The 25,259-nt window shown below is 41.9% G+C and overlaps 2 protein-coding genes across 2 annotated transcripts in view; one reads left to right on the plus strand and one right to left on the minus strand.

Annotated features, from left to right (window-relative positions):
• Nucleotides 1-858, minus strand: part of LOC143101367 (kinesin-like protein KIF1C) — an 82,871-nt gene extending 82,013 nt beyond the window's left edge. Inside the window, exon 1 of the mRNA XM_076264662.1 lies at nt 169-858. The gene's annotated coding sequence lies outside the window, so the exon portion shown is untranslated. The remainder of the gene's footprint in view (nt 1-168) is intronic.
• Nucleotides 859-3,130: 2,272 nt separating this feature from the next.
• The window catches only part of LOC143101363 (actin-like protein 6B), a 38,989-nt gene continuing 16,860 nt past the window's right edge, over nt 3,131-25,259 (plus strand). The window contains exons 1-9 of the mRNA XM_076264657.1: nt 3,131-3,155; nt 3,430-3,506; nt 3,646-3,811; nt 4,485-4,585; nt 4,737-4,834; nt 5,524-5,618; nt 5,855-5,961; nt 6,075-6,164; nt 6,324-6,385. Of these exons, the coding sequence (XP_076120772.1) occupies nt 3,131-3,155; nt 3,430-3,506; nt 3,646-3,811; nt 4,485-4,585; nt 4,737-4,834; nt 5,524-5,618; nt 5,855-5,961; nt 6,075-6,164; nt 6,324-6,385 (821 nt within the window). The remainder of the gene's footprint in view (nt 3,156-3,429; nt 3,507-3,645; nt 3,812-4,484; nt 4,586-4,736; nt 4,835-5,523; nt 5,619-5,854; nt 5,962-6,074; nt 6,165-6,323; nt 6,386-25,259) is intronic.

The following is a 25,259-nucleotide window of genomic DNA, read 5'->3' on the forward strand; positions in this document are numbered from 1 at the left end:
AAATAAGTAAATTAAGACGTAAATGCGAGTTTATGCATTGTCACAGACTAATAAACGGGACAAGTCTCTGACAAATGTTTGCCAATAACATGCCCTGCGAAAGACAAGTATGGAGGAAGTTGCGGCAAGACCTGAATTTCCATTGGGCTGAAGACACGTCTCACTCACCTTTAAACGAAATGGAACGGGAAGAGGCTCTACCTCACGTTCTACGTCCAGTCGGCCCCGTGCCCAGTCCTTTCAATTAGTTAACTTCCATAGTTGGTGTAGAAACGGTAATCAATGAAAACGGAGGAAAATTAAAAGTTTGCCAATTTTGCCAACCCCTTTACTCGACCTGGTATTGACCCCTCTCATTCCAGAGCGTCGAACGGGACAGGCCACTCACGGCCGTGAAGGGGGGTTCTCACAAGGGAGGCGAAAAAAGTTGGGTGGGGGCGCTGTGTCCTTTAGACAAATTAAAAACTCTTCTCGCGCATCAAGAGAAATTCCCCAATAATAAACCATTTGATGCATCGACTGTGTAGACCAAAACTATTCCGGGATGTCCGTCAGAAGTATGAGTTCCAACTTTTGAAAACCATCGAAAAAGCTAGTGGCGTCTGGCTTGGACTAGCGGCCGAGGCGAGGCAAATCTCCGCAGCGGAAAGCCCAATTCTCTCCTCTTTTTCCGTTATGGATAGACAACCCTACGACTGGTTCTCCAGTGAGGATGAGAGAGGCGGCGAGGCGACCTTTGAAGGACTTGAGAAGTGATTAGGAAGTGGAAAAGAGGATAAAAGGAAAAAAAAGAAAATGAGGAGAAAAGTTGCCGCTGCTGGCCGCGGTGTCTGCTTGCGGCCCCGTCAGATACCCTCCCTCGCCTGGCTCAACCCCCTCCTCTACTCGCGCAGCAGTTCCAGCCGGTCACCATCTCGCGCCTGACGTCAGCATGGGAACCGGAGACGGGAGGCTTCTTAAAGGGCTAGCTTGAGGGCAAACTATACCCTACCCTAAGTGTCAGCAAAGGATTCAACATTAAATAAACGGACATAGGCCTAGGCTAGGCATCTCCAAAGCATGGTACACTTTTAATCAAGCTCTTTCCCAAATGGTTAACCTATAGCCTAATTCCTTAAAATCGGATCCAATCTTTCTCTGACAATTTTGGATGGAACATCACCCCCTCCACACATTCACACGAGAGAAAAGAGAATTAAAAACTACTGGGTAGAGTCAGGCTAATAAGCATGCCGGGCGGGTGTAGCCTATTTCCAAAAGTCCTACGGCATTTGGACTCCTTAGGTAGACGAATGCATGGACTCTCACTCACTGACCATGTTTACCTAAAATATCTGAGACCAGAAATGTGTTTAAGCTAGTTATCTCTTCCGGTGGGCTACAGTTTGACATTGGACAAAGTTCAAAGAATCTGCCGATACAGTCAAGTGTCCGTTGTCTGGTTATGACGTAGTAGATAGGTTAGCCCTAGATTTCCTGTAGCCTATTCGTGTGCAATCCAAGCATGTCATGTTAGGACAGCAAACATGACACCCTTTATCTCTGTCTCAGTCCCACTGCACAGAAAGCAAGTTATCGTGGGCTCTAAACAGAACAGGTCCGGATCCACTCGCACACAACCCTGCCGCGGCAGTGGCAGATTGCGATAGCCTATCCGTCCTGGGTCGATTTTGGGCCCGTGATGAGCTGCATCCGGATCCGTTTCTGACCCGGTCGTCAACCATTTAAAAAATGCACTATGCCTACTACTTCAAGTGAAATAAAAATGCAGTTTTGTGAATTCCGTAACTAGTTTTGGACACGAAACAAACATTGCACTAGGCCTACAGGCTATGCACTTTACTGTAGAAATACAATATTTTGGACATTATAATAGCCTATTATGCAGATAGGCCTATCTATATTTTGTAAGGGATCTAGCCAATTCGTTCCGGATCCGTTTTGGACCCACACATCCGTCTGATCTTGCCAAAAACGAGTCTGACAGTCTGGCGGATTCACTGACTTGAGGGCGAGTCCGTCCCCGAGTCTTTTGATATCCCATTCTTCCCTCTCCACTTCCCTTTTCTCTTTTCTTGCCAAATTTTCACTATGTCCGCCTGGGTCGATAACTCCAAACATGTATGGCCACATAGACGGCGAAGCAGACGAAGACTGCGATGCTGGGGCCTTTGTAACTCAAATATATGAACAAAAAGTAAAACCAGAAGCGACTTATGTTGCCGGATGGAAGAGACCCGTAGTGGCAGAGACCGCAGAACCAAAATTATTCTGTTTAGTCATAGGCTACTTAATGCTGCTGAAACACATAAAAATAATTTTAGTTGACGCAACTACGCGCTTCGTGCTCCACAGGAATGCACCAAGTAAAGATGCACTCTAGCACGGGAGAGGATAGAAAGATCAGAATGGTTTGACCGAAGATGGGTAAACGTTGCCCAGCAACCAGATCCCAAAATTATGCGGAGTCAGACGTTGCCAAAGATTCTAGGCTCTGATCAAAACGTTAGACGTGACAGTAGGCTACTCAGAACTTCTGTTTAGAGTTTGACACTAAAATAGAATAGTTTTCCGATTCATTCCAGCTAGGCTAATGCTAACACGCCCATCTGTGCGCTTTCAGAGGAATTAAACGAGGGCTATTGTAATAACAGCATATTGCAATGGTCACCTCCAAGTCAGTCCCTGTTTTAGCACCTTTCTGATGAAAAATGGACAGATCAGCTATTAAAGGCGCAAGAGGAACATATCCACTATGAAGGCGGAATGCAGCTCCGTCAAAGAGTTTAACGAACTGACACTAACCATTCACATTACCTGGGGGAACCGTGACCTGACGGAGTAGCGTAGTCTACCCTTTGGCCGCTCGACCAATCATTCGTGCTCTGCTATTTGGCTAGGCGGTTGGCACCGGGAGAAGAAGACGAGAGATTGTGTCTATTTTATTTATTCAAGTCATCACCCGTTCCTGAAGCCACATATCAAGCAGTAGCGCCTTTATATTTTGTGTCACCATACAGACTTGTTTCGCTATTTGTCTGTTGCGTGCATGCTCAGTTCCTGCACCGGCCGTTAATAGATAGGCGAAGGGTTCCGTCTTACCGACACTGGGAAACGGGTTAATGTCAGCATGAGCGGTGGTGTATACGGCGGAGGTGAGTGGCAACAGCTTTTTAATGCAGCCTATAATAAACAGTCTCAGATTCATAAAGGATTGAAGTAACCTACGCTCTCTCTCTCTCTGTCTCCCTCATTCTGTCTCCTTTTCAAACACACACACACAGAGAGAGAGAGACAGACACTCATGCACAACTCCCACAGCAAATGCATTAGCCTACCATGACATCACCTCACCAACTCCTGCATTCTGCTACTTTTTTTGAAAGGCATGTGCAATGTGTTTACACTGTCCTCTCTGTGTGTTTTTAGATGAGGTAGGTGCACTGGTGTTTGACATCGGTTCCTTCTCCACACGGGCAGGTTATGCAGGAGAGGACTGCCCCAAAGTGAGTCTTCTGTCCACCTTGCCACACTCCTATTCATCAACCCATCTGTCCATCAGCCCCATATTTGTCATTATGGTGCACCTATATAACTGATTGTCCTTGATGTTCATCCTGATTGATCAGTTGGGTACTACCATAGGCTGACTTCCCCACCTCTCTGGGAGTGCACATAGAAGAGGAGGGGTCAGGTGAGACGGAGGCGGGACAAGAGAGTTTGGTTGGGCGGAGCTTTCACCTAGACACACCTGCTATACATGTGCCCCGAGCAGGAGTGGAGCTAATCTCACCGCTGAAGAATGGCATGAGTATGACTCACACTCAAACTCACACGCACACACACACACACACACACCTTCTCGGTGTCCAGATTGGTGAGCTGATCTCGTCTGTGCTGTGTGAAAACGATGAAGACTGCGTGGGAGCGACTGCTAGTCTTTTTCATGTTGGTGGCAGCCACCGTCCTGGGTCATACACATGACAACAGTCCACACAGCCAGCATTCACAACACACACAAACAAGTAGCATTCACACACACACACACACACACAAAAAAAACCTGCATTCATACATAAATACACTTAACAATGATAACAGCAGCTACAGTGTTAATATGTACAGTATGCAAGTTAAAGTATAGCACATACAAAAAACAGTACCGGTACTAACAAATAAATGATCAAATTAGATTCAATTTAATTTCTATAGCATATCTAAATATGTGTAAATGGACACAAACACACACACACACCGGGCCTTGTTCCCGCAGTCCATTACTTGAATTTCCCCTTGGGGATCAATAAAGTATCTATCTATCTATCTATCTATCTATCTATCTATCATCATTAGGTTGTGGATGTCGGCCAATTTTACACAGGACTCACCAATTCACAAGCACACACAAACCAGCATTCAGCACACATTAACATGCTATGTTGCTGTTATGTCACTCTTTCTCCTTGTTTCTGTGTCTGTCTCAGTTGAGGACTGGGAGGCATTCCAGGCCATTGTGGATCATGTATACAGCAAATACATCAAATCAGAGCCCAACCTACACCCTGTGCTCATGTCTGAGGCCCCAGTAAGCAAACATGCTTTTCACATGCTTGCACACACATACACACACACACACACACACACACCTAAAGTGGTGCTAATTATGAATATTGATGTGTGTTTCTGTCTGTCTGTGGTGTGTGTGTGTGTGTGTGTGTGTGTGTGTTCCTTCACAGTGGAACTCTCGTGTGAAGAGAGAGAAGCTTACTGAGCTGATGTTTGAGCACTACAACATACCTGCCTTCTTCCTGTGCAAGACTGCCGTTCTCACTGCGTATCCAATCACAACTCCTCAGTCGCCAGTCATCAGCCATCATTCAGGCAGCATTAATCAATCACCAATCAAAAATGCTGAAAAGTATTATTCAAATCTATTAGAATCTAAACTGCACAAGGGACACTGTTCAAGTTACAACCAATGTGCCTTATCCAACTGAAAACTTCAAGGTGATATCTGTGATTCTAATCTAATATGATTCTTGTGAAATTCAGTGAATTGCACTACACAACCCCCGAGCTTTCTGGTCTGTGTACTGAAAAAACAATGTTTGTACAAAGTTCTAGCTCTGTAAATAGGGAACAAGCATAGTGGCTAACAGCAAGCCTAAAACAATTCCAGCCAATCAACATGTTTCTTTAGGAGCGTGAAATGGAGGGCTGCGATTTGACTGGTGGTTGAGCCCAAATATCCACAACCATTTGTCAGAAGTACAGAATCCACCATTTAATGCTGCAACTCTAACACCAACATGCTTTTGCATCAAACTAATAGCATGCTTCCATTCAGAAAAAAACAATTGCTGATGCAGTTCTCACAAGCTAAAGTGTTTTGTTTCAGACCATGATGCACACGCTTGAAACATGTACAGTAGTTACACGCACATACTGTATGTGTGCAGATCAAAATTGCATTCATTAGATGGTTTTCATGGCATCACATACCCTTAACATCATTGGCTATAGCTTTGCTAATGGCCGTGCAACAGGACTGGTGTTGGACAGTGGAGCTACACACACCACCGCCATCCCAGTGCATGATGGGTATGTCCTGCAGCAAGGTAAGGAATCACATACACACACACACACTCAAAATGAACCCATTGCACCTTGTCTCAAGGTGTTTCCCTTCAAGGTGTGCATAACTATTTAGATAGAATTACCAGTGTCCAGTTGCATTAAGTGTGCTTGTTTGCTTATATAACAATATTTTTATTCCTTTATATAACAACAATATTTTCTTTCCTTTAAAGGATTCTAGCCTAGTTTTACAGTAAACTTTGTTGCCTGTATACAGGTATTGTTAAATCTCCCTTGGCTGGAGACTTCATCACGATGCAGTGCAGAGAGCTGTTCCAGGAGATGAATATTGAGATCACACCACCTTATATGATCGCTTCCAAGGTGCAGTCTGCTTTACTTTCCATCTTTCTCTCTTGTTCTTTGGCCTTTCTCTCTCCAAATTGATTTCCGAAATCTTTATTTGCATATCATGTTTGTGTGTGTTTCATGTGTAGGAACCGGTAAGAGAGGGTGCGCCTCCAAACTGGACTAAGAAAGATAAACTCCCTCCAGTTTCAAAATCGTGGCACACTTACATGTGCAATGTAAGAACATCGGCTTCGTAATTCACACTTGCACTGTTGGACTAACAGGGGGACTAATGACAAGAAAACTACGCCCACACTAAATCCATTTTCTATCTGCTTTGTTTACTCATTCTCCATTCCGTTCTCTATCCAATTCTGGATTCCACACGCTAACAGGAGGTGATTCAGGATTTCCAAGCATCTGTTCTGCAGGTGTCTGACTCCCCCTATGATGAGCAGTAAGTGGTGAAATCTTCCATCACACCATTTTATTAGGGCCCGAGCACCGAAGGGCGCAAGGCCCTATTGTTTTTGTAAGGATTATTATTAGGGCCCGAGCACCGAAGGGCACAAGGCCCTATTGTTTTTATAAGGATTATTATTATTATTAGGGCCCGAGCACCGAAGGGCGCAAGGCCCTATTGTTTTTGTAAGGATTATTATTAGGGCCCGAGCACCGAAGGGCGCAAGGCCCTATTGTTTTTGTAAGGATTATTATTAGGGCCCGAGCACCGAAGGGCGCAAGGCCCTATTGTTTTTGTAAGGATTATTATTATTATTATTATTATTATTATTATTAGGGCCCGAGCACCGAAGGGCGCAAGGCCCTATTGTTTTTGTAAGGATTATTAGGGCCCGAGCACCCGAAGGGCGCAAGGCCCTATTGTTTTTGTAAGGATTATTATTATTATTATTGTTATTCCACTTTTTTGCTTTCCTGTTTTTGAGGTGGTTAACATGGTCGAAACCTCTTGAAATTTGGCACACACGTCAGGTGTCATGCATCGCAGTTAGGTACAAGAGCTTGACCCCGGGCGTGGCCCAGGGACTCGCTAGCGCCTCCTTAGGTGACTGATCTCGTGGTTGGCAAATATTTTGAGGTGGTTAACATAATCGAAAACGCATGAAATTTAGCACACACATCAAGTGGTACAGTGAATAGACAGGGATAAAAGCTTGGCACCGGGCGTTGCCCAGGAACTCCATAGCGCCCCCTTACGTCACAGTGACTTGTGGTTGGCATATAGTTTTAGATACACACACCAAATTTGGTGGGTGTATGTAACTCCCAAAAACAAACAACTTTTGTATTAACATGCCATTAGCCACGCCCACAGGAAGTGAGGTAATTGAGATTTTGTGCGTTGTGGACATGATCAATTTTAATGTACTCCTCCTAGACGGTTGATCCGATTCATGTCAAAGTTGGTATACATGATGCCGAGATGTTCCTGATTATAAATTGTGAAGTTTTTTTCCGATATGTTGTAATTTGACGAAATGGCGAAATTATTAATTTTAATACCCTTCCACATAAACAATAAATGTGTCATAATTCACCATGCATGGCTTGAAATGTTTTAAATTTCACAGGTCATTGAAGACCATGTTAATGATAATATTCACATGCCCATAATGCATGTTTGGCATAGCGCCACCAACTGGCAACAGAAAGAATGACAATTATACTAATGTCACATGATCAATTTGAACATACTCCTCCTAGACGGTTTGCCAGATTAATTTGAAATTTTGCAAACATTATGCCAAGATGTCGCTGATGTTAATTTGTGAATGGATTTTGGAATGTTGTAATATATTTGATATGATTTTAATATCATACCACATAAACAGGAAATGTGTCATAAATCACAGTGCATTGAATGAATGGTGTGAAACTTCTCAGGTTAATAGATATCAAGATTATGATGATATCCAGACACCCAATGGGCCTGCCTGTCATAGCGCCACCACCTGGCCAAGCAGGAAATGTGCCAGAAATGGACAATGCCTTAAGTGATTGATCTGAAACTTTATAAAATATTGGATATCATTATTGTGATGATATTCACATGCGTAATTCACAGGCCTAGCATAGCGCCACCTTCTGGCCAAGCAGGAAATTTGCCAGAAATGCTCTATGCTTTGAATAAATGGTCTGAAACTTTTCAGGTTAATAGATATTATGATTATGATGATATCTAGATACCCAATGGGCCTGCCTGGCATAGCGCCACCACCTGGTCAAGCAGTAAATGTGCCAGAAATGGACAATGCTTTAAGTGATTGATCTGAAAGTTTACAAACATTTTGGATATCATTACTGTTATGATATTCACATGTGTAATTTTCATACCTAACATAGCGCCACCATCTGGCCAACCAAAAAGTGTATCAGAAATGTTCTTTGCTTAAAATGAATGGTCTGCAATTTCTCAGGTAAATATGTATTATGATTATGATGACACCCAATGGGCCTGCCTTGCAATACGTCCCCACCTGGCCAAGCGAGTAAATGTGGCAGAAAATAAAATACAAAAGCAAATAGCCCACGCATCAAATATGTACATTTCACACACGCACCACGTCGGGGCTTTGTTGGATTCCGACATGTCACGGGTTGCGGCCCGCAGGTGCTCGGGCCCGCCATTGCCGCTTGCGGCTATATTTATTATTATTATTATTCATTATTCTACTTTTTTGCTTTCCTGTTTTTGAAGTGGTTAACATTGCCAAAAATTCTTGAAATGTGGCACACACGTCAAGTGTCACGCATCGCAGTTATGTACAAGAGTTTGACTCCGGGCGTGGCCCAGGGTCTCGCTAGCGCCCCCTTAGGTGACTGATCTCGTGGTTGGCATATATTTTGAGGTGGTTAACATGAACGAAAAGTCTTGAAATTTGACACACACATCAGGTGTCACACAAAGCAGCTAGGTACAAAAGCTTGGCCCCGGGCATGGCCCAGGGACTCGCTAGCGCCCCCTTACGCCTCCTTAGGTGACTGATCCCGTGGTTGGCATATAATTTCAGCTACACACACCAAATTTGGTAGGTGTCTGTATCTCTCCAAGATGAACAACTTTCCTATGTACAATGCATTAGCCACGCCCAACAGGAAGTGAGATATTTGGGATTTTGTGCAGACTAATGTGATGAAATATGTGCTGAATTGTGATCCCAAAAGAGGTGCTTCCCATGGGTGAAAACGCATGAAATTTGGCACACACATCAAGTGATACAGTGAATAGACAGGGATAAAAGCTTGGCACCGGGCGTTGGCCAGGAACTCCATAGCGCCCCCTTATGTCACTGTGACTTGTGGTTGGCATATAGTTTTATATACACACACCAAATTTGGTGGGTGTATGTAACTCCCAAAACCAAACAACTTTTGTATAAACATGTCATTAGCCACGCCCACAGGAAGTGAGGTAATTGAGATTTTGTGCATTGTGGACATGATCAATTTTAACGTACTCCTCCTACACGGTTGATCCGATTCATGTCAAAGTTGGTATACATGATGCCGAGATGTTCCTGATTATAAATTGTGAAGTTTTTTTTTGATATGTTGTAATTTGACGAAATGGCGAAATTATTAATTTTAATACCCTTCCACATAAACAAAAAATGTGTCATAATTCACCATGCATGGCTTGAAATGTTTTAAATTTCACAGGTCATTGAAGACCATGTTAATGATAATATTCACATGCCCATAATGCATGTTTGGCATAGCGCCACCAACTGGCAGCAGAAAGAATGACATTTACACTGATGTCACATGATCAATTTGAACATACTCCTCCTAGACGGTTTGTCAGATTCATTTGAAATTTGGCGAATATTATGCCAAGATGTCGCTGATGTTAAATTGTGAAGGGATTTTTGATAACTTATATATTTGATATGATTTTAATATCTCACCACATAAACAGGAAATGTGTCATAAATCACAGTGCATTGAATGAATGGTCTGAAACTTCTCAGGTTAATAGATATCATGATTATGATGATATCCAGACACCCAATGGGCCTGCCTGACATAGCGCCACCACCTGGCCAAGCAGGAAATGTGCCAGAAATGGACAATGCCTTAAGTGATTGATCTGAAACTTTATAAAATATCAGACATCATTATTGTGATGATATTCACATTCGTAATTCACAGGCCTAGCATAGCGCCACCATCTGGCCAAGCAGGAAATGTGCCAGAAATGCTCTATGCTTTGAATAAATGGTCTGACACTTCTCATGGTAATAGATATTACGATTATGATGATATCCAGACACCCAATGGGCCTGCCTGGCATAGCGCCACCACCTGGTCAAGCAGGAAATGTGACTGATCCCGTGGTTGGCAAATATTTTGAGGTGGTTAACATAATCGAAAAGTCTTGAAATTTGACACACACATCAGGTGTCACACAAAGCAGCTAGGTACAAAAGCTTGGCCCCGGGCATGGCCCAGGGACTCGCTAGCGCCCCCTTACGCCTCCTTAGGTGACTGATCCCGTGGTTGGCATATAATTTAAGCTACACACACCAAATTTGGTAGGTGTCTGTATCTCTCCAAGATGAACAACTTTCCTATGTACAATGCATTAGCCACGCCCAACAGGAAGTGAGATATTTGGGATTTTGTGCAGACTAATGTGATGAAATATGTGCTGAATTGTGATCCCAAAAGAGGTGCTTCCCATGGGTGAAAACGCATGAAATTTGGCACACACATCAAGTGATACAGTGAATAGACATGGATAAAAGCTTGGCACCGGGCGTTGGCCAGGAACTCCATAGCGCCCCCTTATGTCACTGTGACTTGTGGTTGGCATATAGTTTTAGATACACACACCAAATTTGGTGGGTGTATGTAACTCCCAAAACCAAACAACTTTTGTATTAACATGTCATTAGCCACGCCCACAGGAAGTGAGGTAATTGAGATTTTGTGCGTTGTGGACATGATCAATTTTAACATACTCCTCCTAGACGGTTGATCCGATTCATGTCAAAGTTGGTATACATGACGCCGAGATGTTCCTGATTATAAATTGTGAAGCCTTTTTTTGATATGTTGTAATTTGACGAAATGGCGAAATTATTAATTTTAATACCCTTCCACATGAACAATAAATGTGTCATAATTCACCATGCATGGCTTGAAATGTTTTAAATTTCACAGGTCATTAAAGACCATGTTAATGATAATATTCACATGCCCATAATGCATGTTTGGCATAGCGCCACCACCTGGCAACAGAAAGAATGACAATTATACTGATTTCATATGATCAATTTGAACATACTCCTCCTAGACGGTTTGTCAGATTCATTTGAAATTTGGCGAATATTATGCCAAGCTGTCGCTGATGTTAAATTGTGAAGGGATTTTTGATAACTTATATATTTGATATGATTTTAATATCTCACCACATAAACAGGAAATGTGTCATAAATCACAGTGCATTGAATGAATGGTCTGAAACTTCTCAGGTTAATAGATATCATGATTATGATGATATCCAGACACCCAATGGGCCTGCCTGACATAGCGCCACCACCTGGCCAAGCAGGAAATGTGCCAGAAATGGACAATGCCTTAAGTGATTGATCTGAAACTTTATAAAATATCAGACATCATTATTGTGATGATATTCACATTCGTAATTCACAGGCCTAGCATAGCGCCACCATCTGGCCAAGCAGGAAATGTGCCAGAAATGCTCTATGCTTTGAATAAATGGTCTGACACTTCTCATGGTAATAGATATTACGATTATGATGATATCCAGACACCCAATGGGCCTGCCTGGCATAGCGCCACCACCTGGTCAAGCAGGAAATGTGACTGATCCCGTGGTTGGCAAATATTTTGAGGTGGTTAACATAATCGAAAAGTCTTGAAATTTGACACACACATCAGGTGTCACACAAAGCAGCTAGGTACAAAAGCTTGGCCCCGGGCATGGCCCAGGGACTCGCTAGCGCCCCCTTACGCCTCCTTAGGTGACTGATCCCGTGGTTGGCATATAATTTAAGCTACACACACCAAATTTGGTAGGTGTCTGTATCTCTCCAAGATGAACAACTTTCCTATGTACAATGCATTAGCCACGCCCAACAGGAAGTGAGATATTTGGGATTTTGTGCAGACTAATGTGATGAAATATGTGCTGAATTGTGATCCCAAAAGAGGTGCTTCCCATGGGTGAAAACGCATGAAATTTGGCACACACATCAAGTGATACAGTGAATAGACATGGATAAAAGCTTGGCACCGGGCGTTGGCCAGGAACTCCATAGCGCCCCCTTATGTCACTGTGACTTGTGGTTGGCATATAGTTTTAGATACACACACCAAATTTGGTGGGTGTATGTAACTCCCAAAACCAAACAACTTTTGTATTAACATGCCATTAGCCACGCCCACAGGAAGTGAGGTAATTGAGATTTTGTGCGTTGTGGACATGATCAATTTTAACATACTCCTCCTAGACGGTTGATCCGATTCATGTCAAAGTTGGTATACATGACGCCGAGATGTTCCTGATTATAAATTGTGAAGCCTTTTTTTGATATGTTGTAATTTGACGAAATGGCGAAATTATTAATTTTAATACCCTTCCACATGAACAATAAATGTGTCATAATTCACCATGCATGGCTTGAAATGTTTTAAATTTCACAGGTCATTAAAGACCATGTTAATGATAATATTCACATGACCATAATGCATGTTTGGCATAGCGCCACCACCTGGCAACAGAAAGAATGACAATTATACTGATTTCATATGATCAATTTGAACATACTCCTCCTAGACGGTTTGTCAGATTCATTTGAAATTTGGCGAATATTATGCCAAGCTGTCGCTGATGTTAAATTGTGAAGGGATTTTTGATAACTTATATATTTGATATGATTTTAATATCTCACCACATAAACAGGAAATGTGTCATAAATCACAGTGCATTGAATGAATGGTCTGAAACTTCTCAGGTTAATAGATATCATGATTATGATGATATCCAGACACCCAATGGGCCTGCCTGACATAGCGCCACCACCTGGCCAAGCAGGAAATGTGCCAGAAATGGACAATGCCTTAAGTGATTGATCTGAAACTTTATAAAATATTGGATATCATTATTGTGATGATATTCACATGCGTAATTCACAGGCCTAGCATAGCGCCACCTTCTGGCCAAGCAGGAAATGTGCCAGAAATGCTCTATGCTTTGAATAAATGGTCTGAAACTTCTCAGGTTAATAGATATTATGATTATGATGATATCCAGACACCCAATGGGCCTGCCTGGCATAGCGCCACCACCTGGTCAAGCAGGAAATGTGCCAGAAAATGGACAATGCCTTAAGTGATTGATCTGTTTACAAAAAAGTTGGATATCATTATTGTAATGATATTCACATGTGTAATTTCCATGCCTAACATAGCGCCACCATCTGGCCAACCAAAAAGTGCATCAGAAATGTTCTTTGCTTAAAATGAATGGTCTGAAATTTCTCAGGTTAATATATATTATGATTATGATGACACCCAATGGGCCTGCCTTGCATTGCACCCCCACCTGGCCAAGCAAGTACATGTGGCAGAAAATAAAATACAAAAACAAGTAGCACACGCATCAAATATGTACATTTCACAAATGCACCACATCGGTGCTTTGTTGGATTCCGACATGTCACGGGTTGCGGCCCGCAGGTGCTCGGGCCCGCCATTGCCGCTTGCGGCTATATTTATTATTTATTATTGTTATTCTACTTTTTTGCTTTCCTGTTTTTGAGGGAGTTAACATGGTCGAAAATTCTTGAAATTTGGCACACACGTCAGGTGTCACGCAACGCAGTTAGGTACAAGAGCTTGACCCCGGGCGTGGCCCAGGGACTCGCTAGCGCCCCCTTAGGTGACTGATCCCGTGGTTGGCAAATATTTTGAGGTGGTTAACGTAATCGAAAAGTCTTGAAATTTGGCACACACATCAGGTGTCACACAAAGCAGCTAGGTAAAAAAGCTTGGCCCCGCGCATGGCCCAGAGACTCGCTAGCGCCCCCTTACGCCCCCTTAGATGACTGATCCCGTGGTGGGCATATACTTTCAGCTACACACACCAAATTTGGTAGGTGTTTGTATCTCCCCAAGATAAACAACTTTCGAATGTACAATGCATTAGCCACGCCCAACAGGAAGTGAGGTATTTGGGATTTTGTGCAGACTAATATGTGATGAAATATGTGATGAATCATGATGCCAAAGGAGGTGCTTCCCATGGGTGAAAACGCATGAAATTTGGCACACACATCAAGTGATACAGTGAATAGACAGGGATAAAAGCTTGGCACCGGGCGTTGCCCAGGAACTCCATAGCGCCCCCTTATGTCACTGTGACTTGTGGTTGGCATATAGTTTTAGATACACACACCAAATTTGGTGGGTGTATGTAACTCCCAAAAACAAACAACTTTTGTATTAACATGCCATTAGCCACGCCCACAGGAAGTGAGGTAATTGAGATTTTGTGCATTGTGGACATGATCAATTTTAACGTACTCCTCCTAGACGGTTGATCCGATTCATGTCAAAGTTGGTATACATGACGCCGAGATGTTCCTGATTATAAATTGTGAAGCCTTTTTTTGATATGTTGTAATTTGACGAAATGGCGAAATTATTAATTTTAATACCCTTCCACATAAGCAATAAATGTGTCATAATTCACCATGCATGGCTTGAAATGTTTTAAATTTCACAGGTCATTGAAGACCATGTTAATGATAATATTCACATGCCCATAATGCATGTTTGGCATAGCGCCACCAACTGGCAACAGAAAGAATGACAATTACACTGATGTCACATGATCAATTTTAACATACTGCTCCTAGACGGTTTGTCAGATTCATGTGAAATTTGGCAAACATTATGCCAAGATGTCGCTGATGTTAAATTGTGAAGGGATTTTTGATATGTTATATATTTGATATGATTTTAATATCTCACCACATAAACAGGAAATGTGTCATAAATCACAGTGCATTGAATGAATGGTCTGAAACTTCTCAGGTTAATAGATATCATGATTATGATGATATCCAGACACCCAATGGGCCTGCCTGACATAGCGCCACCACCTGGCCAAGCAGGAAATGTGCCAGAAATGGACAATGCCTTAAGTGATTGATCTGAAACTTTATAAAATATCAGACATCATTTTTGTGATGATATTCACATTCGTAATTCACAGGCCTAGCATAGCGCCACCATCTGGCCAAGCAGGAAATGTGCCAGAAATGCTCTATGCTTTGAATAAATGGTCTGACACTTCTCATGGTAATAGATATTATAATTATGATGATATCCAGACACCCAATGAGCCTGCCTGGCATAGCGCCACCACCTGGTCAAGCAGGAAATGTGCCAGAAAATGGACAATGCCTTAAGTGATTGATCTGTTTACAAAAAATTTGGATATCATTATTGTGATGATATTCACATGTGTAATTTCCATGCCTAACATAGCGCCACCATCTGGCCAACCAAAAAGTGTATCAGAAATGTTCTTTGCTTAAAATGAATGGTCTGAAATTTCTCAGGTTAATATATATGATTATGATGACACCCAATGGGCCTGCCTTGCATTTCGCCCCCACCTGGCCAAGCAAGTACATGTGGCAGAAAATAAAATACAAAAACAAATAGCACACGCATCAAATATGTACATTTCACAAACGCACCACGTCGGTGCTTTGTTGGATTCCGACATGTCACGGGTTGCGGCCCGTAGGTGCTCGGGCCCGCCATTGCCGCTTGCGGCTATATTTATTATTATATTAACTTTGTCTCAGAGCGTTTTCCTTTTTTGAGGTGGTTAAGATGGGTAAAAAGTCTTGAAATTTGGCACACACATCAGGTGTCATGCAAAGCAGTTAGGTACAAGAGCTTGGCCCCGGGCGTGGCCCAGGGACTCAGTAGCGCCCCCTTAGGTGATTGAGGCAGTGGTTGGCACATACTTTCGGCTAGACGCATCAAATTCGGTAGGTGTGTGTATCTCCCCAAGATGAACAACTTTCGTATGTACAATGCATTAGCCACGCCCAACAGGAAGTGAGGTATTTGGGATTTTGTGCAGACTAAAATGTGATGAATTGTGATGCCAGAAGACGTTCTTCCCATCGGTGAAAACGCATGAAATTTGGCACACACGTCAAGAGGTACCATGAATACACAGGGGAAAAGCCTTGGCACTGGGCTTGGCCCAGGAACTCCATAGCGCCCCCTTATGTCACTGTGACTTGTGGTTGGCATATAGTTTTAGATACACACACCAAATTTGGTGGGTGTGTGTAACTCCCAAAAACAATCAACTTTTGTATCAACATGCCATTAGCCACGCCCACAGGAAGTGAGGTAATTGGGATTTTGTGCATTGTGGACATGATCAATTTTAACGTACTCCTCCTAGACGATTGATCCGATTCATGTGAAAGTTGGTATACATGATGCCAATATGCTTCTGATTCTAAATTGTGAAGCTTTTTTTGATATGTTGTAATTTGACGAAATGGCGAAACTATTAATTTTAATACCCTTCCACGTTAACAATAAATGTATCTTAATTCACCATGCATGGCTTGAAATGTTTTAAATTTCACAGGTCTTTCAATACCATGGTAGTGATGATATTCACATGCCCATAATGTATATTTGGCATAGTGCCACCACCTGGCAACAGAAAGAATGGCAATTACATTGATGTTACATGATCAATTTTAACATACTCCTCCTAGACTGTTTGTCCGATTCATGTGAAATTTGGCTAACATTATGCCAAGATGTTGCTGATGTTAAATTGCGAAGGGATTTTTGATATGTTGTAATATGTCATGATTTTAATATCTCATCATATAAACTGGAAATGTGTCATATAATCACAGTGCATTGAATGAATGGTCTGAAACTTCTCAGGTTAATAGATATTATGATTATGATGATATCCAGACACCCAATGGGCCTGCCTGACATAGCGCCACCACCTGGCCAAGTAGGAAATGTGCCAGAAATGGACAATGCCTTAAGTGATTGATCTGAAACTTTATAAAATATTGGATATCATTATTGTGATGATATTCACACATATAATTCACATGCCTAGCATAGCGCCACCATCTGGCCAAACAGGAAATATGCCAGAAATGCTCTATGTTTTGAATGAATGGTCTGAAACTTCTCAGGTTAATAGATATTATAATTATGATGATATCCAGACACCCTATGGGCCTGCCTGGCATAGCGCCACCACCTGGCCAAGCAGGAAAATGTGCCAGAAATTGGTAATGCCTTTATTGGTTGATCTGAAACTTTTCAAAATATTGGATATCATTATTGTGATGATATTCACATGTGTAATTCACATGCCTAATATAGCGCCACCATCTGGCCAAAAAGTGTATCAAAAATGTTCTTTGCTTAAAATTAATAATCTGAAATTTCTCAGGTTAATATATATTATGATTATGATGACACACAATGGGCCTGCCTTGCATATTGCCCCACCTGGCCAAGCAAGTAAATGTGCCAGAAAATAACATGCAAAAACAAATAACACACACATCAAATATGTACATTTTACAAATGCACCACGTCGGTGCTTTGTTGGATTCTGAAATGTCATGGGTTGCGGCCCGCAGGTGCTCGGGCCCGCCATTGCCGCTTGCGGCTATATTTAGGGCCCGAGCACCGACGGTGCGCGAGGCCTTGCGCACCGAGAGGTGCGAAGCCCTATTGTTTTTGAAAGGATTATTATTATTATTATTATTATTATTTGTTCACCTTTTTGCTATTTTTGAGGTGGTTAGCATGGATGAAAAGTCTTGGAATTTGGCACACACATCTGGTATCACAATGGCTACACAGGCATAAAAGCTTGGCCCCGGGCGTGGCCCAGGGACTCAGTAGCGCCCCCTTAGGTGATTGATCCAGTGGTTGGCACATACTTTCAGCTAGACACACCAAATTTTGTAGGTGTGTGTATCTCCCCAAGATGAACAACTTTTGTATGTACAATGCATTAGCCACGCCCAACAGGAAGTGAGGTATTTGGGATTTTGTGCGGACTAAAATGTGATGAATTGTGATGCCAAAAGAGGTGCTTCCCATCGCTGAAAACGCATGAAATTTGGCACACACGTCAAGAGGTACCGTGAATACACAGGGGAAAAGCCTTGGCACCGGGCGTTGCCCAGGAACTCCATAGCGCCCCCTTACGTCACAGTGACTTGTGGTTGGCATATAGTTTTAGATACACACACCAAATTTGGTGGGTGTATGTAACTCCCAAAAACAATCAACTTTTGTATTAACATGCCATTAGCCACGCCCACAGGAAGTGAGGTAATTGAGATTTTGTGCGTTGTGGACATGATCAATTTTAACGTACTCCTCCTAGACGGTTGATCTGATTCATGTCAAAGTTGGTATACATGACGCTGAGATGTTCCTGATTATAAATTGTGAAGCTTTTTTTTGATATGTTGTAATTTGACGCAATGGCGAAATTATTAATTTTAATACCCTTCCACATAAACAATAAATGTGTCATATTTCACCATGCATGGCTTGAAATGTTTTACATTTCACAGGTCTTTGAATACCATGGGAGTGATGATATTCACATGCCCATAATGCATATTTTGCATAGCGCCACCACCTGGCAACAGAAAGAATGGCAATTACACTGATGTCACATGATCAATTTGAACATACTCCTCCTAGACGGTTTGTCAGATTCATTTGAAATTTGGCAAACATTATGCCAAGATGTCGCTGATGTTAAATTGTGAAGGGATTTTTGATATGTTATATATTTGATATGATTTTAATATCTCACCACATAAAGAGGAAATGTGTCATAAATCACAGTTCATTGAATGAATGGTCTGAAACTTCTGAGGTTAATAGATATCATGTTTATGATGATATTCAGACACCCAATGGACCTGCCTGGCATAGCGCCACCACCTGGCCAAGCAGGAAATGTGCCAGAAATGGACAATGCCTTAAGTGATTGATCTGAAACTTTATAAAATATCAGATATCATTATTGTGATGATATTCACATTCGTAATTCACAGGCCTAGCATAGCGCCACCATCTGGCCAAGCAGGAAATGTGCCAGAAATGCTCTATGCTTTGAATAAATGGTCTGAAACTTCTCATGTTAATAAATATTATAATTATGATGATATCCAGACACCCAATGGGCCTGCCTGGCATAGCGCCACCACCTGGTCAAGCAGGAAATGTGCCAGAAAATGGACAATGCCTTAAGTGATTGATCTGAAAGTTTACAAAAAATGTGGATATCATTATTGTGATGATATTCACATGTGTAATTTCCATGCCTATCATAGCGCCACCATCTGGCCAACCAAAAAGTGTATCAGAAATGTTCTTTGCTTAAAATGAATGGTCTGAAATTTCTCAGGTTAATATATATTATGATTATAATGACACCCAATGGGCCTGCCTTGCATTGCGCCCCCACCTGGCTAAGCAAGTACATGTGGCAGAAAATCAAATACAAAAACAAATAGCACACGCATCAAATATGTACATTTCACAAACGCACCACGTCGGTGCTTTGTTGGATTCCGACATGTCACGGGTTGCGGCCCGCAGGTGCTCGGGCCCGCCTTTGCCGCTTGCGGCTATATTTTATTATTGTTATTCTACTTTTTTGCTTTCCTGTTTTTGAGGGAGTTAACATGGTCGAAAATTCTTGAAATTTGGCACACACGTCAGGTGTCACGCAACGCAGTTAGGTACAAGAGCTTGACCCCGGGCGTGGCCCAGGGACTCGCTAGCGCCCCCTTAGGTGACTGATCCTGTGGTTGACATATATTTTGAGGAGGTTAACATGGTTGAAAAGTCTTGAAATTTGACACAAACATCAGGTGTCACACAAAGCAGCTAGGTAAAAAAGCTTGGCACCGGGCGTTGCCCAGGAACTCCATAGCGCCCCCTTACATCACAGTGACTTGTGGTTGGCATATAGTTTTAGATACACACACCAAATTTGGTGGGTGTATGTAACTCCCAAAAACAAACAACTTTTGTATTAACATGCCATTAGCCACGCCCACAGGAAGTGAGGTAATTGAGATTTTGTGCGTTGTGGACATGATCAATTTTAACGTACTCCTCCTAGACGGTTGATCCGATTCATGTCAAAGTTGGTATACATGACGCCGAGATGTTCCTGATTATAAATTGTGAAGTTTTTTTTTGATATGTTGTAATTTGACGAAATGGCGAAATTATTAATTTTAATACCCTTCCACATAAACAATAACTGTGTCATAATTCACCATGCATGGCTTGAAATGTTTTAAATTTCACAGGTCATTGAAGACCATGTTAATGATAATATTCACATGCCCATAATGCATGTTTGGCATAGCGCCACCAACTGGCAACCGAAAGAATGACAATTATACTGATGTCACATGATCAATTTGAACATACTCCTCCTAGACGGTTTGTCAGATTAATTTGAAATTTGGCAAACATTATGCCAAGATGTCGCTGATGTTAAATTGTGAATGGATTTTTGAATGTTCTAATATATTTGATATGATTTTAATATCTCACCACATAAACAGGAAATGTGTCATAAATCACAGTGCATTGAATGAATGGTCTGAAACTTCTCAGGTTAATAGATATCATGATTATGATGATATCCAGACACCCAATGGGCCTGCCTGGCATAGCTCCACCACCTGGCCAAGCAAGAAATGTGCCAGAAATGGACAATGCCTTAAGTGATTGATCTGAAACTTTATAAAATATTGGATATCATTATTGTGATGATATTCACGTGCGTAATTCACAGGCCTAGCATAGCGCCACCTTCTGGCCAAGCAGGAAATGTGCCAGAAATGCTCTATGCTTTGAATAAATGGTCTGAAACTTTTCAGATTAATAGATATTATGATGATATCCAGACACCCAATGAGCCTGCCTGGCATAGCGCCACCACCTGGTCAAGCAGGAAATGTGCCAGAAATGGACAATACCTTAAGTGATTGATCTGAAAGTTTTCAAACATTTTGGATATCATTATTGTCATGATATTCACATGTGTCATTTCAATGCCTAACATAGCGCCACCATCTGGCCAACCAAAAAGTGTATCAGAAATGTTCTTTGCTTAAAATGAATGGTCTGAAATTTATCAGGTTAATATATATTATGATTATGATGACACCCAATGGGCCTGCCTTGCATTACGCCCCCACCTGGCCAAGCGAGTAAATGTGGCAGAAAATAAAATACAAAAGCAAATAGCCCACGCATCAAATATGTACATTTCACACACGCACCACGTCGGTGCTTTGTTGGATTCCGACATGTCACGGGTTGCGGCCCGCAGGTGCTCGGGCCCGCCATTGCCGCTTGCGGCTATATTTAGGGCCCGAGCACCGAAGGGCGCAAGGCCCTATTGTTTTTGTAAGGATTATTATTATTATTATTGTTATTCCACTTTTTTGCTTTCCTGTTTTTGAGGTGGTTAACATGGTCGAAAATTCTTGAAATTTGGCACACGTCAGGTGTCACACGACGCAGTTAGGTACAAGAGCTTGACCTCGGGTGTGGCCCAGAGACTCGCTAGCGCCCCCTTAGGTGACTGATCCCGTGGTTGGCATATATTTTCAGGTGGTTAACATTGTCGAAAACGCATGAAATTTAGCACACACATCAAGTGGTACAGTGAATAGACAGGGATAAAAGCTTGGCACCGGGCGTTGCCCAGGAACTCCATAGCGCCCCCTTACGTCACAGTGACTTGTGGTTGGCATATAGTTTTAGATACACACACCAAATTTGGTGGGTGTATGTAACTCCCAAAAACAAACAACTTTTGTATTAACATGCCATTAGCCACGCCCACAGGAAGTGAGGTATTTGAGAATTTGTGCATTGTGGACATGATCAATTTTAATGTACTCCTCCTAGACGGTTGATCCGATTCATGTCAAAGTTGGTATACATGACGCCGAGATGTTCCTGATTATAAATTGTGAAGCCTTTTTTTGATATGTTGTAATTTGACGAAATGGCGAAATTATTAATTTTAATACCCTTCCACATAAACAATAAATGTGTCATAATTCACCATGCATGGCTTGAAATGTTTTAAATTTCACAGGTCATTGAAGACCATGTTAATGATAATATTCATATGCCCATAATGCATGTTTGGCATAGCGCCACCAACTGGCAACAGAAAGAATGACAATTATACTGATGTAACATGATCAATTTGAACATACTCCTCCTAGACGGTTTGTCAGATTCATTTGAAATTTGGCAAACATTATGCCAAGATGTCGCTGATGTTAAATTGTGAATGGATTTTTGAATGTTGTAATATATTTGATATGATTTTAATATCTGACCACATAAACAGGAAATGTGTCATAAATCACAGTGCATTGAATGAATGGTCTGAAACTTCTCAGGTTAATAGATATCATGATTATGATGATATCCAGACACCCAATGGGCCTGCCTGGCATAGCGCCACCACCTGGCCAAGCAGGAAATGTGCCAGAAATGGACAATGCCTTAAGTGATTGATCTGAAACTTTATAAAATATTGGATATCATTATTGTGATGATATTCACATGCGTAAATTCACAGGCCTAGCATAGCGCCACCTTCTGGCCAAGCAGGAAATGTGCCAGAAATGCTCTATGCTTTGAATAAATGGTCTGAAACTTTTCAGGTTAATAGATATTAAGATTATGATGATATCCAGACACCCAATGGGCCTGCCTGGCATAGCGCCACCACCTGGTCAAGCAGTAAATGTGCCAGAAATGGCCAATGCCTTAAGTGATTGATCTGAAAGTTTACAAACATTTTGGATATCATTATTGTGATGATATTCACATGTGTAATTTTCATGCCTAACATAGCGCCACCATCTGGCCAACCAAAAAGTGTATCAGAAATGTTCTTTGTTTAAAATGAATGGTCTGAAATTTCTCAGGTTAATATATATTATGATTATGATGACACCCAATGGGCCTGCCTTGCATTACGCCCCCACCTGGCCAAGCGAGTAAATGTGGCAGAAAATAAAATACAAAAACAACTAGCACAAGCATTAAATATGTACATTTCACAAACGCACCACGTCGGTGCTTTGTTGGATTCCGACATGTCACGGGTTGCGGCCCGCAGGTGCTCGGGCCCGCCATTGCCGCTTGCGGCTATATTTATTATTATTATTGTTATTTCACTTTTTTGCTTTCCTGTTTTTGAGGTGGTTAACATGGTCGAAACCTCTTGAAATTTGGCACACATGTCAGGTGTCATGCATCGCAGTTAGGTACAAGAGCTTGACCCCGGGCGTGGCCCAGGGACTCGCTAGCGCCTCCTAAGGTGACTGATCTCGTGGTTGGCAAATATTTTGAGGTGGTTAACATAGTCGAAAACGCATGAAATTTAGCACACACATCAAGTGGTACAGTGAATAGACAGGGATAAAAGCTTGGCACCGGGCGTTGCCCAGGAACTCCATAGCGCCCCCTTACGTCACAGTGACTTGTGGTTGGCATATAGTTTTAGATACACACACCAAATTTGGTGGGTGTATGTAACTCCCAAAAACAAACAACTTTTGTATTAACATGCCATTAGCCACGCCCACAGGAAGTGAGGTAATTGAGATTTTGTGCGTTGTGGACATGATCAATTTTATCGTACTCCTCCTAGACGGTTGATCCGATTCATGTCAAAGTTGGTATACATGATGCCGAGATGTTCCTGATTATAAATTGTGAAGTTTTTTTTTGATATGTTGTAATTTGACGAAATGGCGAAATTATTCATTTTAATACCCTTCCACATAAACGATAAATGTGTCATAATTCACCATGCATGGCTTGAAATGTTTTAAATTTCACAGGTCATTGAAGACCATGTTAATGATAATATTCACATGCCCATAATGCATGTTTGGCATAGCGCCACCAACTGGCAACAGAAAGAATGACAATTATACTGATGTCACATGATCAATTTGAACATACTCCTCCTAGACGGTTTGTCAGATTAATTTGAAATTTGGCAAACATTATGCCAAGATGTCGCTGATGTTAAATTGTGAATGGATTTTTGAATGTTGTAATATATTTGATATGATTTTAATATCTCACCACATAAACAGGAAATGTGTCATAAATCACAGTGCATTGAATGAATGGTCTGAAACTTCTCAGGTTAATAGATATCATGATTATGATGATATCCAGACACCCAATGGGCCTGCCTGGCATAGCGCCACCACCTGGCCAAGCAGGAAATGTGCCAGAAATGGACAATGCCATAAGTGATTGATCTGAAACTTTATAAAATATTGGATATCATTATTGTGATGATATTCACGTGCGTAATTCACAGGCCTAGCATAGCGCCACCTTCTGGCCAAGCAGGAAATGTGCCAGAAATGCTCTATGCTTTGAATAAATGGTCTGAAACTTTTCAGGTTAATAGATATTGTGATTATGATGATATCCAGACACCCAATGGGCCTGCCTGGCATAGCGCCACCACCTGCTCAAGCAGTAAATGTGCCAGAAATGGACAATGCCTTAAGTGATTGATCTGAAAGTTTACAAACATTTTGGATATCATTATTGTGATGATATTCACATCTGTCATTTTCATGCCTAACATAGCGCCACCATCTGGCCAACCAAAAAGTGTATCAGAAATGTTCTTTGCTTAAAATGAATGGTCTGAAATTTCTCAGGTTAATATATATTATGATTATGATGACACCCAATGGGCCTGCATTGCATTACGCCCCCACCTGGCCAAGCGAGTAAATGTGGCAGAACATAAAATACAAAAACAAATAGCACACGCTTCAAATATGTACATTTCACAAACGCACCACGTCGGTGCTTTGTTGGATTCTGACACGTCACGGGTTGCGGCCCGCAGGTGCTCGGGCCCGCCATTGCCGCTTGCGGCTATATTTATTATTATTATTTGTTCACCTTTTTGCTATTTTTGAGGTGGTTAGCATGGATGAAAAGTCTTGGAATTTGGCACACACATCTGGTATCACAATGGCTACACAGGCATAAAGGCTTGGCCCCGGGCGTGGCCCAGGGACTCAGTAGCGCCCCCTTAGGTGATTGATCCAGTGGTTGGCACATACTTTCATCTAGACACACCAAATTCGGTAGGTGTGTGTATCTCCCCAAGATGAACAACTTTCGTATGTACA

The sequence above is a fragment of the Alosa pseudoharengus genome, unplaced genomic scaffold (genome assembly GCF_046254945.1).
Source record: "Alosa pseudoharengus isolate Yale_2024_CS ecotype anadromous, Long Island Sound unplaced genomic scaffold, YU_APseudo_1.1 YU_APseudo_1.1_scf_33, whole genome shotgun sequence".
Classification (NCBI taxonomy): Eukaryota; Metazoa; Chordata; class Actinopteri; order Clupeiformes; family Clupeidae; genus Alosa; species Alosa pseudoharengus.